This window comes from Pelobates fuscus, chromosome 4, assembly GCF_036172605.1.
Source record: "Pelobates fuscus isolate aPelFus1 chromosome 4, aPelFus1.pri, whole genome shotgun sequence".
In the NCBI taxonomy this organism is placed as follows: Eukaryota; Metazoa; Chordata; class Amphibia; order Anura; family Pelobatidae; genus Pelobates; species Pelobates fuscus.
Window position 1 is genome coordinate 82,489,109 of NC_086320.1, and position 15,915 is coordinate 82,505,023.

Here is a 15,915-nt window from a genome sequence, read left to right on the forward strand (position 1 = left end):
TAAGTCATATACCATTGTGACTATCTTGGGCGAAAAGGGACAGATCGGTTATAGAGCAGCAAAAGAGTGACCTTCTATTTTTATCAATATCTGAAAAGAGGGCATCAACCTCATAAGTGTCAAACTGTTTGTAAACAATCTGTATTTCAGCAATGAGATAGAGCTAAGGGACATGTTGATTTGTAATGGTTAAGGTTTTTAGAGTGTCCCTTAAAATTAAAATTGAGTTAGCATGAAGAGACAAATTGTGAGCATGTGCTATGAAGAGGTATGGCCAGCTTTTGAACACAATTGAACATTTGCAAAATTAGTTGGAAAGGCATCTCATAATGGATAAAGCCCAATTATTGATTATTGGAGAATCAGAGATCATGTGGGAACATGTGATAATGCAATAGTGTTATTTTTCAGCTGGGGATCTATTGCAAGCATTATTTAAAACCAACGTGTTCAGTAAACACAAGAAACTGGAATGTTTTAGGCAGTTTGTTTAGATACAAGCTATGATGATAAATGCAGGATAATATTTGTATTTTAGTGGCATGTGCCTCTCTCACACCTCATGGAACTGACTGTGCTTTCACATCTTTCAAAATGGCAGAGCAGCACAGATAACAGATATCAGTGTAAGCCTAGCTGATGCACAGGTTTCTTGTATTTCTATCTGAGTAATGTTAATTGAAAAAAAACTGTACAAAACCAAATAAACAAGCAGTTATCTTTTCTATACGATAAACCCGTTGGTATTTTAACCCCTTTGATACAAATTGACAGAGTTATTTACTCAAGTGAGAATTCAAATTAAATTTCAAATGGCCAAAATAGCTGAATTGGACGCATACATTTGAAAGTCTCTCTAAATTCTCACATTGGTAATAAACCCTGCAAGTATTACATTTGAAGCATGGAATGAATAGCTAGCATGTAAATGTAGGATACAACATTGATTCTGTGTATAGATCGCTGCTCAGAGATACATACAAGTTCATATTATTTGATTTCATACTTTAAAGGAAAACGCTAAGCACCATAACAACTAAACCTCGCTGCAGTGGTTATGGTGCTAGTAAGTAGTCCAACCGTTTTTAAAGGGTTTGATGTCTTACCTTGGGTGTGCCAGATGTCGCTTCCACCTCTCATTACATCCAGAGAGCTGGAAACTGCTGCTTAGGAGCATCCATTAGTTCTAAATGTATCACTGAAGTGCTGAAAACTCGCAGCCAATGAGCTAAGTAAGCCCTGCACCACCAGACTTAGCCCGGAAAGACAGCTTCCGGCTCTCTCATAGGCATAGTGGAGGCAGGGAACTGCACCCTTTGGGCACCAAGTAAGTCAAACCATTTTAAAATGGTTAGACTACTTATTGTAGCGGTACTTACCCTATCCGGGGGCCGGACGCGGTCCTCTCTTCAAGCCGCGCGCGGTCCTGCGGCTGCACGAGCCGCGCGCGGCTCGTCCGACTGTTCAGACAGGAAGGCGGGCAGTGACCGCGAGAAGCGGTCACGTGTCCCGCCTGCAGCTAAGAGCGCGCCGCGAATCTCGGGCGCGCTCTTAAAGAGACAGTGGGAGCCTAAATTGCAAAAAGGCTCCCATTGGCTCCTGTCATGCCAATCACCCCATACACTTACCTGTTGGGGGAGTGGAAGTGACAGGAGCCAATCATATTAGTTTGAAGGCTACTTATACTTACCCTTTTCCCTTAGTTCCTTGCCCTATCGTGGTTTCTGCTACAGTTCCCTTTAGTGCTTGTTGTGTTCAGTTGTGTTTCTCCGTATTTGACCTTGGCTTTGTATTCTGACTTCGTTTTCGCTTTATCCTATTCTGTACTGTTTGCCGGCTTGCTGATTCCTGTGTACCAGTCCCCGGCTAGTTTTCGTTTACGCTGTCTCTTTGTGCCCTTGACCTCGGATCGTTCCTGACTCTGTCTTATCCTATTACGTCGAGTCCGGCCACTCTAAGGTCCGGTAGACGTATCTCTCCTCTGTACTGTCTTCTGTTAGGCTGGATCCTGCGTGTAGGGGTATATACTCGTTACATTACGATAGGGCCATGGACCCCGCAGATTTAGCTCAACAGATGGCGACCCATGAGGCTAGATTTGTAGAGCAGGATCACCGTATGGATCAAATAGCTCAGGCTCTCCAGACGCTCTTAGCTAGAACCATTCCAGCAACCGCACCTAACCCTCCTGCACCCCTGCTTCCTGAAGTATCGACTATGCCTAACGCTACAGCACATTTAACGCCTCCTCCTAGGTATGGAGGGGATTCTAAGACATGCAGAGGGTTCATTAACCAAATAGAGTTTCATTTCGAAATGTATCCACGTTCATTTCCCACAGAGAGGTCTAAAGTTGGGTTCTTTATGCACCAACTTACCGACAAAGCACTTGAATGGGCAAACCCTATTTGGGAGGCTAATGGACCTATGGTGCATAACTTTCACAGTTTCCTAACAGCTTTTCGCAGAACTTTTGATACTATGAAAAGGTCTAAGAATGCCGCTAGAGCATTAATGAGGGTTAAACAGGGTTCTAGGTCTGTGGCTGATTACGCTATACAGTTTCGTACCCTTGCCTCACAGGTCGATTGGACCAATAATGGGTTAACTACGGCCTTCATGGAAGGTTTATCAGACTCTATATTGGATGAGGTAGCAGCTAAGGAGCTTCCTATTGCCTTAGAGGACCTTATTGACTACCTCATCGATATAGATAATAGGATTCGTGACAGGCTCTATACTAAGAACAGGAATAGACGTTTTGTTACACCTATTCAACCCAGAGTTAATATACCGGAGAGTGTTAAAGTATCTGAAGAGGAACCTATGCAATTAGGGGTTGCCAAACTCTCAGATACTGAGAAATTACATAGGAGAAGGGAGGGACTCTGCCTATATTGTGGTAAGAGAGACCATATGGTAAAGGAGTGTCCTCTGCTCCCGGAAAACTCTCGCACCTAAGACCTTATAGGGGACTGGCCTTGGGTGTGATTTCTAAGTCTCCTACATTGCCTCCTAACCAACTGCTTCTCCCTGTTTCTTTACATATGGGAGAGAGTTGTATAGTTGAAAACATAGACGCCCTGGTTGATTCTGGGGCAGCCGAGAACTTTATAGACTCTGGTTTTGTAAAGAGAAACAATATTCCCATCAGAGAGAAGGAGATACCCTTGGCCGTTGAGGCCATAGATGGTAGACCATTGATATCTCCTGTTGTTACTCACGAGACTACACCGCTACACATGTACACAGGGGTTCTACACTATGAAACCATTCGGTTCCAGGTCATCACCTCTCCCTCTTCACAGTTGGTGTTAGGGTATCCATGGTTACGTGCCCACAATCCCATTTTTGACTGGGAGACAGGGCAGATAAAATCATGGAGTGAAGCCTGCCATGAGTCATGTACTATTGAAGTCACGCCTGTGAATTCTATTAACGTTCCTACTGTTCCTCCTTTATCTACGACAATACCCTCTCAGTATTTAACTTTAAAGACTGTCTTTGATAAAAGAGAGGCTGACAAATTACCGCCTCACAGACCCTACGATTGTGCTATTGATTTGTTGCCTGGTACTATACCTCCTAAGGGCAGGGTGTACCCCCTATCGGTTCAAGAAAACCGTGTCATGGAGGAGTACATTAAAGAGTCATTAGACAAGGGATTTATTAGAAGATCCTCTTCTCCGGCTGGAGCGGGGTTCTTCTTTGTATCAAAGAAAGAAGGTGATTTAAGACCTTGCATTGATTATAGAGGTCTTAACAAGATCACCATCAAAAATGCTTACCCTATACCTCTAATAACAGAATTGTTTGACAGGCTCAAACATGCTACGGTATTCACCAAATTAGATCTTAGAGGAGCATACAATTTGATACGTATTAAAAAGGACCACGAATGGAAGACAGCCTTTAACACTCGGTCAGGTCATTATGAGTATACCGTCATGCCATTTGGGCTTTGCAATGCCCCAGCAGTGTTCCAAGAATTTATTAATGATGTCTTAAGGGACTTTATTCACTCATTTGTTATTGTGTACTTGGATGACATTTTAATATATTCTACTGACATTCACGCTCATCACAGACATGTTACAACAGTTCTGAAGACCCTTCTTGCTAATGGTCTTTATTGCAAATTAGAAAAATGTCTATTCGACCAGTCCGAGGTCCAGTTTCTAGGGTATTTGATTTCCGCCGAGGGTTTTCGGATGGATCCCCAGAAGCTCGCTGCAGTCATAGAATGGCCTCTGCCGCAAGGTCTAAAAGCCATCCAGCGTTTTCTGGGTTTCTCTAATTATTATAGACGTTTTATCAAAGGTTTTTCGTCTATAGTAGCGCCTATTACTCGTATGACTAAAAAGGATGGCAATACACGTGTCTGGTCTACTGAGGCACTTCAGGCTTTTGACTTTCTTAAAACTACGTTCGCCTCTGCCCCTATTTTACAGCATCCTGTCCCCTCATTGCCATATATACTTGAGGTTGATGCTTCCGATATAGGGGTAGGTGCTGTCTTATCCCAAAGAGAGTCTCCTGACAAGCCATTGCATCCTTGTGGATTCTTTTCTAAACAAATGTCCAAGGCAGAGAGGAATTATGATGTGGGTAATCGCGAACTCCTTGCTATCATTTTAGCACTCAAAGAATGGAGACATTTGCTAGAAGGAACTAAGGATCCTATTCTCATATTTACAGATCATAAGAACCTATCCTACCTTAGCGAAGCTAAAAGATTGTCTTCAAGGCAGGCTAGGTGGTCACTGTTCTTGTCTCATTTTAATTATATAATCACTTATAGGCCAGGTGACCGGAACACCAAAGCGGACGCTCTGTCCAGACAATTCGAGACTATTGACAAACAGGAGATTGATGTCACTCCTGTCATTCCCCCAGACAGGATAATAGCAACTACTATATTGTCTATTTCCTCGTCCCTCTTGCAGGCCATACAAGCGAAACAAGGCATGGCACCCAGCGAGAGGCCTAATGATAAATTGTTCGTTGACATTCCCGAGAGACGGGATATTCTGTCACTTTATCACGATACTAAGACTGCTGGACATCCTGGTATTTCCAAAACAGTGTCAGCCGTTTCTCGGTATTTCTGGTGGGATACCTTACGTAAGGATGTTACTGACTATATAAGTGCTTGTACTACTTGTGCATGTATGAAAACTTCTCGTAGAGTTCCTTGTGGGCTGTTGCATCCGTTACCCGTTCCCGAGAGACCTTGGTCTAATCTATCAATGGATTTTATTGTTGAATTACCCCCTTCGAATGGTAACACAGTCATCCTAATGATAGTAGATCGGTTTTCCAAAATGGCTCACTTTGTGTCTCTTCGCAAGTTGCCCACTTCCAAGGAATTGGCTCTTATCTTCGCTAGAGAAGTGTTTCGATTACATGGTATTCCCTTATCTATTGTATCCGATAGGGGTAGCCAATTTGTTTCCAGGTTCTGGAAAGCCTTTTGTTCGGAGATGGGTATTTCCCTCTCATTTTCTTCCGCTTACCATCCCCAGTCTAATGGAGCTGCTGAACGTGCCAACCAGTCTCTTGAGCAGTACCTCCGTTGTTTTGTGTCTCACCATCAGGACAATTGGTCTGACCTGCTTCCTTGGGCTGAATTTGCTCGGAATAATGCCACTCATGATTCTTCCGGCAAGAGCCCTTTTTACGTTGTCTATGGCCAGCATCCCGTTGTTCTTCCGGCTGCATTCTCCTCACAGGGCATGCCAGTTCTGGATGAGCATTTGGCTGGTTTGCGTAATACTTGGGAGCAGGTTCAGCGTTCTTTGGTGGACTCTGCTGCCCGCCAGAAGGCTCAGGCTGACAAGCATCGCAGAGCGGCTCCTTCCTATGTTGTGGGGGACAGGGTTTTGCTTTCCACACGGAATATTCGCCTCCGGGTGCCTTCTATGAAATTGGCTCCCCGCTTCATTGGTCCTTATCGCATTATACATAAGGTTAATCCCGTTTCTTATGCCTTGGGTCTGCCTAAGAATCTGCGTATACCCAATGTATTTCACACCTCTTTGTTGAAGCCTTACGTACGCAACCGCTATACCCGGCATACTCCCCCTCCCCCTCCTGTCTCTGTGGAGGGTCATGAGGAGTTCGAAGTATCTGCTGTTATTGACTCTCGTTTTCTTAGGGGTCGGCTTCAGTACTTGGTACATTGGAAGGGTTATGGGCCTGAGGAGCGCAGTTGGATTTCTGCGGATGCTGTTCATGCTCCCCGCCTTGTACGTTCTTTCCATTCGCGTTTTCCTGCCAGGCCTGGTCCTGCCCGCCCGGAGGGCGTGTCCTCAGGGGGGGGTACTGTAGCGGTACTTACCCTATCCGGGGGCCGGACGCGGTCCTCTCTTCAAGCCGCGCGCGGTCCTGCGGCTGCACGAGCCGCGCGCGGCTCGTCCGACTGTTCAGACAGGAAGGCGGGCAGTGACCGCGAGAAGCGGTCACGTGTCCCGCCTGCAGCTAAGAGCGCGCCGCGAATCTCGGGCGCGCTCTTAAAGAGACAGTGGGAGCCTAAATTGCAAAAAGGCTCCCATTGGCTCCTGTCATGCCAATCACCCCATACACTTACCTGTTGGGGGAGTGGAAGTGACAGGAGCCAATCATATTAGTTTGAAGGCTACTTATACTTACCCTTTTCCCTTAGTTCCTTGCCCTATCGTGGTTTCTGCTACAGTTCCCTTTAGTGCTTGTTGTGTTCAGTTGTGTTTCTCCGTATTTGACCTTGGCTTTGTATTCTGACTTCGTTTTCGCTTTATCCTATTCTGTACTGTTTGCCGGCTTGCTGATTCCTGTGTACCAGTCCCCGGCTAGTTTTCGTTTACGCTGTCTCTTTGTGCCCTTGACCTCGGATCGTTCCTGACTCTGTCTTATCCTATTACGTCGAGTCCGGCCACTCTAAGGTCCGGTAGACGTATCTCTCCTCTGTACTGTCTTCTGTTAGGCTGGATCCTGCGTGTAGGGGTATATACTCGTTACACTTATATTGTTAGGTTGCCAATACACTCTTGTCGCCAGAGCTATTAGAGTGCTACTTTATGCTACTTTACTTTATGGTATCCCGTATCTTGAAAGATTTAAAAAGGGTCTGAAATATAAGCAGAAAACCAATAATACTACTTCTCTCACATATGGTAGGTGTGCCAGAAATAGCAAAATAAAGTTAAATATTCTGCTGACTGACATTTGTCATGGGGCTTAGACTTATTACAAACTACCCTCTCTAGTAGCCAAGTACACTTCACCTGCCACCATGCTATTATGAACACAACCATCACTTCTCAGGCCTTACTTCACAATCAACTCAGTGAAGACTGCATTTACCATCCTGCAGAAACACCCATCACTCTCAGGCCTTACTTCACAATCAACTCAGTGAAGACTGCATTTACCATCCTGCAGAAACACCCATCACTCTCAGAAACACCCATCACTCTCAGGCCTTACTTCACAATCAACTCAGTGAAGACTGCATTTACCATCCTGCAGAAACACCCGTCACTCTCAGGCCTTACTTCACAATCAACTCAGTGAAGACTGCATTTACCATCCTGCAGAAACACCCATCACTCTCAGGCCTTACTTCACAATCAACTCAGTGAAGACTGCATTTACCATCCTGCAGAAACACCCATCACTCTCAGGCCTTACTTCACAATCAACTCAGTGAAGACTGCATTTACCATCCTGCAGAAACACCCATCACTCTCAGGCCTTACTTCACAATCAACTCAGTGAAGACTGCATTTACCATCCTGCAGAAACACCCATCACTCTCAGGCCTTACTTCACAATCAACTCAGTGAAGACTGCATTTACCATCCTGCAGAAACACCCATCACTCTCAGGCCTTACTTCACAATCAACTCAGTGAAGACTGTATTTACCATCCTGCAGAAACACCCATCACTCTCAGGTACTGACTGAAGCTTGGAAGATACTCCACCCCCCGTATTACTGGATTGCTACAATATTCTCATATGTTACTATAGAGTTGTTACAATTTATACCTGTAGTTTGCCACTGTAATGTTATGTGCATGCAGTGTGTACCACTGTCATTTAATGATTCCGACCAATATTTCATGTAGACAGTTATTAATATTTTGGGTGATAGAATTTGGTTGCTAAACTTTTCAATAGTCTATAACACATGCCTACTCTGCCCCCTCCCCCCCCCCCCCCACTCTCCTTTTCCCCTCCCCAGTCGTAAATACCTTCATATGACTGTTCCATCCCTATTCCTCAGGCCTTACTTCACAATCAACTCAGTGAAGACTGCATTTTTTCTCCCCACTTTCCACCCGCCCTCCCCTCCCCTCCTCCCGCCCACCCTCCCCTCCCCTCCTCCCGCCCACCCTCCCCTTAAAGATATAGCATGCTCCCCCAGCTGCTTGAGATTCTCACCCAATTACCTCTTCATTCCCCTAACATCTTACCAATAGCTTCTCTCTGTTAACTCTTTCAGCCATCACCTCCGAACTTCCCCTGCTACCTCTTGTCTCAAATCCCCATGGTTTCCTTTAGATTGTAAGCTCACGGGCCATCTAGCCAAGCACTTTGTATAAAAGAGCTCCAATGGCTAGATATCAGCTTACGGGCAGGGCTCTCTTACCCCTTGTATTTGTATGTGTATATTGTACGTTTCTCAACTAATTTTACAGCGCTGCGGAATCTGTGTGCGCTTTATAAATAGCAATAATAAATAAATAAATAAATAAACCATAGAGGCTGTAACAGAGAAATTAGCTAAACGGTATGGTGCTGCAGGTATTACCGATACAGTACATGTCATGTTATTGTATTGCTTTTCTTACTGAGCTCTACATTGCTTTGACCATGCACTTACATTACTGAACAGAAAGGAACAGAGAAATTTTTAGGTGCCCCTGACAAGCACAAATCGGATGCAGTGGCTCGAAAACTCATATAATCCATGAAAATAAAAAAGTAAAAACATTTACCAGAAGAGACTGAGATACTGATAGCTTGATCAATACGTGTAGATTAAATAATGTCAAATCCTACCTTAGAACTTAAGTTAAAGAAGCCCTTTGGTTCAACCATCTTCTCTACAACATGACACTTGATTCCCGCAGTACTGTCATATTCATAAACAACACCGTACTCCAAGTGAACGTTATCAATTGTGAGACTCACGTGATCCTTCTTCCCTTCAATAATTGCCATCGTACTGAATTTATCTATTACCTCTGAAATATAGAGATAGATGGAGTTGTCATAAAGTGTACAGTTGTAATTTTTTTATATTTCACAAAATTCCACTCCTACTATAACTGCTCGAGAATATGTTCATCATCCCACTAGGTAATTGAAAAAGGGTGAGTTACCATTATAAAAACCTCAAAAACCGAAAATATATTTTTTATATAAAAACCCCTCATGACCCAAGACAACTTCATAAGAAGGTTAAGGTTAGCCTTAAAAAAAATCCAACAAAAATTATTTATACTCAAGGTTTAAAAATGAAGAGTTTTCTTTAATTGGCAGGAGAATTTATATGCCCCTGGCATCCTGAGTGTGCCTTCAAATCAGACAAGGGTAGTTTAAAACGCCTTATCTAGTGACTTCTTTTTTTTTTTTTTACATCTAGTTTTTGTAACATTTGTAACTTTTATGTTTGTTTTCAAAATGGTCTAAACTCCAAGTTTATAGAAGCATGTATTACAGCTTGTTACAATGACATATTGCATACAGCATGAGATAAACTGGAACAACGCACACAAATACTGAGGAAGGCTGATAAAACGGGCTCTGCAAACCCAGCAATAACAAGATAACTTTATTCCAAGAATACGGAATCCAGTGGTATTTTTATGCAAGTTGACACATTGTATAAACCATGGACTCGACTCCACCATGTAGGTCTTTGTTCAATAGATAATACAATAAAACAAAGAAGATAAACGATTCCAAAGAAATAAACTGTAGATGTGGCAAATATTTTCTAAATTCCAATAACCCTCATTAACGTTACATTTATATTTGGCTCACAGTAAAAATGTAAGTTTTCCGATTACTGTGGTGGCACAACGTGAAAAGGGTTTGCATTAAAAGTTCAAAATGTTTACAGAAGAATGTAGACATTAGGTGTCATTATTAAAATCCTTATTAAAATCAGTGCTTTGGAATCCAAATCATATAAACAGAAACAGACAGAAATATACAATCCACATGCTTTATTCACATCTTAGAGCTGTTAACCCCTTTATTAACAAGAATTTTTTGACTTATTAAATATTAGCATAGCATTCTTTTGAAGCAAGGTATGGATAGCTACCATATCAACATATCATAACACAGCAATTTCGTGTATAGATTGCTTTTGAGACACTTAAAAATGAATATCATTAAATTTATTTTTTCCCCATAAAAAATATCTGAAACATGAACAGCTTTAGACAGTGTGCGGTGTCTTTTATCTTGCAATAGTTCACACAGGGTCTGATATGTTAGTATAAAAGCATACATGCACGTTCTCACATACAGTAGATGTGACAGAAATTAGTAGATGAATGGTAAATGGTAAAAAAAAAAAATGGTTGAAAATCATTGAATTGAGTATAATGCTCACATACAGTAAATACAGTTAAAGCATATATTTCAAAAATAAAGATATTTAAAACTATAAGATATTTAAAACCACAATCTCTGGACTGCTAATGTAATGCTGACAGTAAAATGGTATCATTCACTCCTCCCCGCTCCCTGACTGTAAGAATAATATGATCCATTTAAACTTCCTGCACTACTGAAAAACGTTTCTTGGCTACATTTTTAGCAACTTTACATTCATTATAAAAGTGATAAGAGAAATGTGTTCCTCTAATAATTATAACGAGAGTATAAATGAGGGTGAGTCAGACTTTAGGGAATAAATTATATTCTGCACAACATGAAAACAAAAAACATTTATACTCATTTTTGGAACTGAAGGCGTTAATATCCCAACAAAAAACAAAATAGTGAGACCATATTAGAAATGAAGTGGTTCAAACATCAAACTTGCCAGCTATCATCTACGAGTTTTGTTTTACAACCTTATCAAGACAATTAGACTTATGTAAGCTATGTCGATTAAATGGGATTGCAGGTCTACAAGTCCCCACCCCCTTAAAAAAAAAAAAAAGCTAGGATCAATCTAAAGAGTTACAGAAGCATAATGTATAGAAATATTAAACACTATCCCAAATTAAGACAAAGTAGCCACCATAAGTATGTAGATATAAACAAGTCAAGGTTATATTTTTTAAAACCTCAATTAGTCTCTAATTCAGGAGAATGATAGAAGATGGAGATAGTTGAAAAAGTGATGGTATATATTGTGTGTAAAGTCCAGTTAATGTCTATACCCAGGGAACCTACATGTCTTAAGTAAGTGGAGACGTGAAGCTGAATCCCAGCACAACATGCACATACAAGACAGACTGAAATGCCACCAACAGAAAAAAAACAAAGTAAATACATAGATAATACAAAATAGTGAAAACTAATTAAAAATAAAAAGTAATAAAATAATGGAAACAAGATGAATTAGTGAAGTAAAAATAAACAAATAACATATAGCTAAATCAATAATACTAAATCATAAGGTAATTAAAATGATATCACATAGCAATAATTCAATACTAGTGTGAGATATCCCATTCTACATTAAATCCAAGGTGAGTCCTGGTCCTTAAATTAAAGATTAGGGATTTGCATGGGACAAAAGTTTGGTTTGGTTTGGCACTTCTGAAATTCGGGTCTTCGGCAATTCGGCACTTCGGTTCGGCACTTCCGAAATTCAGGACTTCAGCAATTCCGATATTCGTAAGCATCCCTCTCTTGCCACCACAACCACTTAAACATCTGTAGGGCTCCCTAACCCCTAACCCTACCCCTAACCCTAACCACCGCTTACACATCTAGGGTAAGGGGTAGGGGAGGATTAGGGGTAGGGGTAGAGGTAGATGCCTGGACTGCCACCACAACCACTTACACATCTATAGGGCTCCCAGTGCCAGGAATTAGCTTATTGGTCTAGATTCCTGTCCTCATCCATGTAATTTTCCCTCCCTCTCTTGTTTTGCCACTTTTCAGAAATTCGAAGCACCTCTGCATTTCCAAAATTCAGCACTTTGGCAATTCGGACATTCGGGAGCATCCGAATGTCCAAATTGCAGAAATTCATCCGAATTTACATTCGTAACGAAATGAATTGTACATGTCTATTAAAGATCCAGTACATCTCCTGCTTGGATAGAATGTTTGGAAGGTTACCATCCTGTCACGCCACTCCTTAGCTGATTTGCCCTCGTGCAGTACTTATACTCACCACTGTTTCTGTTTGGCACTGTTCCTCATTTCTTTTCATTTAGCACTTCACCTGGTCCTTGTTTAGCACCTATTTAGTTTGGGTTCTCCCCTCACTCCTGGCCAGATCATTGTTTCTTGTCTCCTGTTTCCCTGGTTCCTGGTTTCCCGTGATTCTGGCTCCTGCCTCCTGGCTCCTTGATCCTGCATACTGTTCTTTGTTCCTGTGTTCTCCTGGTCTTCATCCTGTGTCCTCCTGGTCCTTCGTTGCTGTGCCCTCCGATCCTGTGTCCTGGTTCCGTGATCTCTGCTTTATTTCCAGTGATCCTGACCCTGCAGCCTGGTTAATTTATTTTGCCTTTGGTCTTGCTTCCTGGTATATCTGCCTTGTGATCTTTGGATCTGTGTCCTACCTATTACTAGTGGTGCCTGCACAATCCTGCCTTCATACCAAAGGACTATTTAAGAATTCACTGCCAGCACTATTCATGCTTATCCTATATCGTTCTATACATTTTGTTCTGTGACTTTGTATATATTTATTATGTTGTTTTGTTATCTTTTTGTACTTTGATTCTCTTTAATATATATTTCTTTATTTGCACTATTCATTGTCTTTTGCATTTATTCTTTGCTAAATTGGTTCCTACATTTAAAGGGATAGTGCTGTCTCTGGGCAGCACCCTTTCATGCCCATGACACATCCCTACTGAGAATCTGCACTCTATCAATGCTTTGGATGTGGTACATTTCACATAAAAAATGTATATAAATTGCAAATCTAGTGTCTCAACTGATAAAGGACCACACTTTTAAGTAAAAGCACAACATTTAAAACGTGGATGCCCATATTGATAATTGCCTTTAAACTCAAACCATCATTTGGATCTACTTCTGCATGTAAGTCTTTCTCTCAAATAAACTTTCGGCTCCCATCTTGACTTCTTTCAAAAATGGAAACAACTTTTCCTCACCACACAATACTGTTAAATTCCAAAATATATGGCATCTTAAATCTTTGAATTGATTACTAAAATCATTAATAAATATCCTTTTACTAGACCAGAACTATTCTTTTTAAAATGTATCTTTCTATTGAGAAGCAAAGAACTATCCTAATTTAAAGCTTTCTTATATTCTCTATTTAAACACCAGGGATAATTTCTCCTTAACATCATCTCTTTTTTAGATTTATTTATGGTCAAATGACTCTGTAGTGGAGCAACTGCGCCTCAACTTTAATGGGACACTGTAAGCACCCAGACTACTTCAGCTAATTGAATAAGTCTGGGTGCTGTGTCCCTTTTGCACGTAATGTAATGTTTTGCAATGTTTACATTGCAGCTCTAAGTCTGCCCTCAGTGGCTGTCTAACAGACAGCCACTGGGGGCGCTTCCGGATTAGTAACGGACTTTTGGTCTGTTATCGGTCGCTGGACGTCCTCACGGACCTCCAGCATCAGATTTTCCCCATAGGAAAGCATTGAATAATGCCCCGGGCGGTACTTATTTGGGGGTGGCAAGTTCCAGACAGAAAAATAATTCCTCCTTCTGAGTGAGACCTGGCAGCGAGTCTGTTCTGCTTGCAGGTCTCCTTTGTGTGGTGCTCAGTATGAGGGGAAGAGGCGGGGCAGGAGGGATGGGAAGTGAGGTCACTTCCTGTGCCTCCTGTCCTGCGAGTGCTGGGAGAGAGAAAATGGAGAGCTGCCTGGCAGATACATCTCCCTTCACAGACCCTCTCCCTTCCTGCTTACCCCCCTTCCTTCACAGACCCATTCCCTTCTTGCTCAGCCCCCTCCCTTCAAAGACCCTCTCCTTCCCTGCTCAGCCCCCCCTTTCTTCACAGACCCTTTCCCTCCCTGCTCAGCCCCCCTGTCTCCACAGAGCCTCTCCCTCACTGCACAGTCCCCCCACCTTCACAGTCCCCCTCTCTCCATGCACTCACAGATCCCCTCTTCAATAAGTGCCAATACAATTGTTAGTTTCACCAATAATTCTACATTGCCACTTCATTGGTGAAACTGACAATTGTATTGGAATTTATTCAATAAAAATATCTTTTGTGATGGAAAAGATCTTGTATTTGGGTCGAGATAGGGGCAGCAAACTCAGGGACATCCCCGGGCGGCACAAGCTCAAGCTACGCAACTGCTTGTAGGTTCCCTATCTAAAACAAGATAGGTTTTCCCATCACTAAGTTGACATATTGCTTTGTTGTAGTGATCATCTGCATTAAGGATGATCACTGCTCCACATTTTGTCAGCCTGTTTAACTACAATAGATTTATCATTACTAAGTGCCTCAACGTCTTCCTTTTCCATCCTAGATAAATTATTATTGCTAAAAGGCCCCCTATTGCATTTAGTCCAACCCATTTTTTAAATCAAAAAACAAATCAATTAAAGGGCCTTAGATTGAACCAGGTAAAAGTATGATTTTCTTTCTATGGCTGTTCCTTTTTATTTTGTATTGTTACCTGGCCTTGATTTTTGGACCCCCATGTAACTATAAAGGAGATCTAAAACCTCCCTATGCCCCACCAGCTTTGCAGCAGGTGTTGGCATACCTACTAAATGTTTAAACCTAGCAATTGCTGAATTCGCTCTAGAAAAGGCCCAATGACTGTAAAATAAAAGGTGGTGAGACAATAGAGAGGAATATAAAACATTGCAAAGCACAGGTCAAAGTTGCTACATATACAGAAAGTTTTACCTTCTACTTTACAATCAAACCCGTCTCCATCGTTGTCTCCTGGTGGCTTCGTGTGAGTGTTCTTCATCGTGTCTTCCTTGGCACTCTCTATGCTGTCATATATCCACTGTATGGAATCTTGCTGAACAAAGCAAACATAAAGTGGAGGTTTGTTTTAAGTCTCTGAAATAATTCATATTTATTAGTTGGTTATAAAATTGGACTAAAAAGTGTTGTTGTTGCTGTTGTTGTTTTCCAAAATTCTATAATTTTTTGCAAAATAGTTTTGCAACATTCTGCCAAACTAAGAGTGTTGGGAAAAAAAAGAGACGTAAAACATAATTCTTATCTCAGCTTAGGTGATCAATGGGAGAATGCTCTCTGGAGGCTGCCAGTGTACTTTATAAAGGACCAGGGTTTGAAATGGAACCCAGTGAGTCTTCAAAATGAAAGCTGTGTTCACCTCGATTAAAGCTGAGATCGATGTCAAATTATATGTTTTTCTCTTTTGCTGTATTTTATTATAACTGTCTGCCCATTATGTTGTTTTTGTTCCGTCTATCTTTCAATCTTTCAATCTTTTGTTCTCTATCTTTATATAGATGCCCTGTGCAAGGAATCAAAACCACCGAGGGTTAAAATGTATCTAAAACTGTACAAATGATTTATTTAGACTACAAAACCCCTACTAGATGCTCTGTTAAACAGCAACATAAAAGTTCTTTCTTTATCCACAAGAATCCAACCATGAACTATTAATGTTTGGCTTCAAACGGCAGGTTAAAGTTATTTCCGTTGTTATGCTTTGTTTTGTCTTTGAAACACAATCTTAATCCTTGAGCATCTTACATCCACATTTGGAGAATTGATGTTTCCCTACAGCTAGCCTTGG

The 15,915-nt window shown here is 41.6% G+C and overlaps 1 protein-coding gene across 1 annotated transcript in view; it reads right to left on the reverse strand.

The window, feature by feature from the left end:
* The window catches only part of PREX2 (phosphatidylinositol-3,4,5-trisphosphate dependent Rac exchange factor 2), a 331,151-nt gene that overhangs the window by 135,044 nt on the left and 180,192 nt on the right, over positions 1–15,915 (reverse strand). Inside the window, exons 21-22 of the mRNA XM_063451343.1 lie at positions 15,045–15,165; positions 9,045–9,229 (exon numbers count right to left, since the gene is read on the reverse strand). Coding sequence (XP_063307413.1) covers positions 9,045–9,229; positions 15,045–15,165 — 306 coding nt within the window. The remainder of the gene's footprint in view (positions 1–9,044; positions 9,230–15,044; positions 15,166–15,915) is intronic.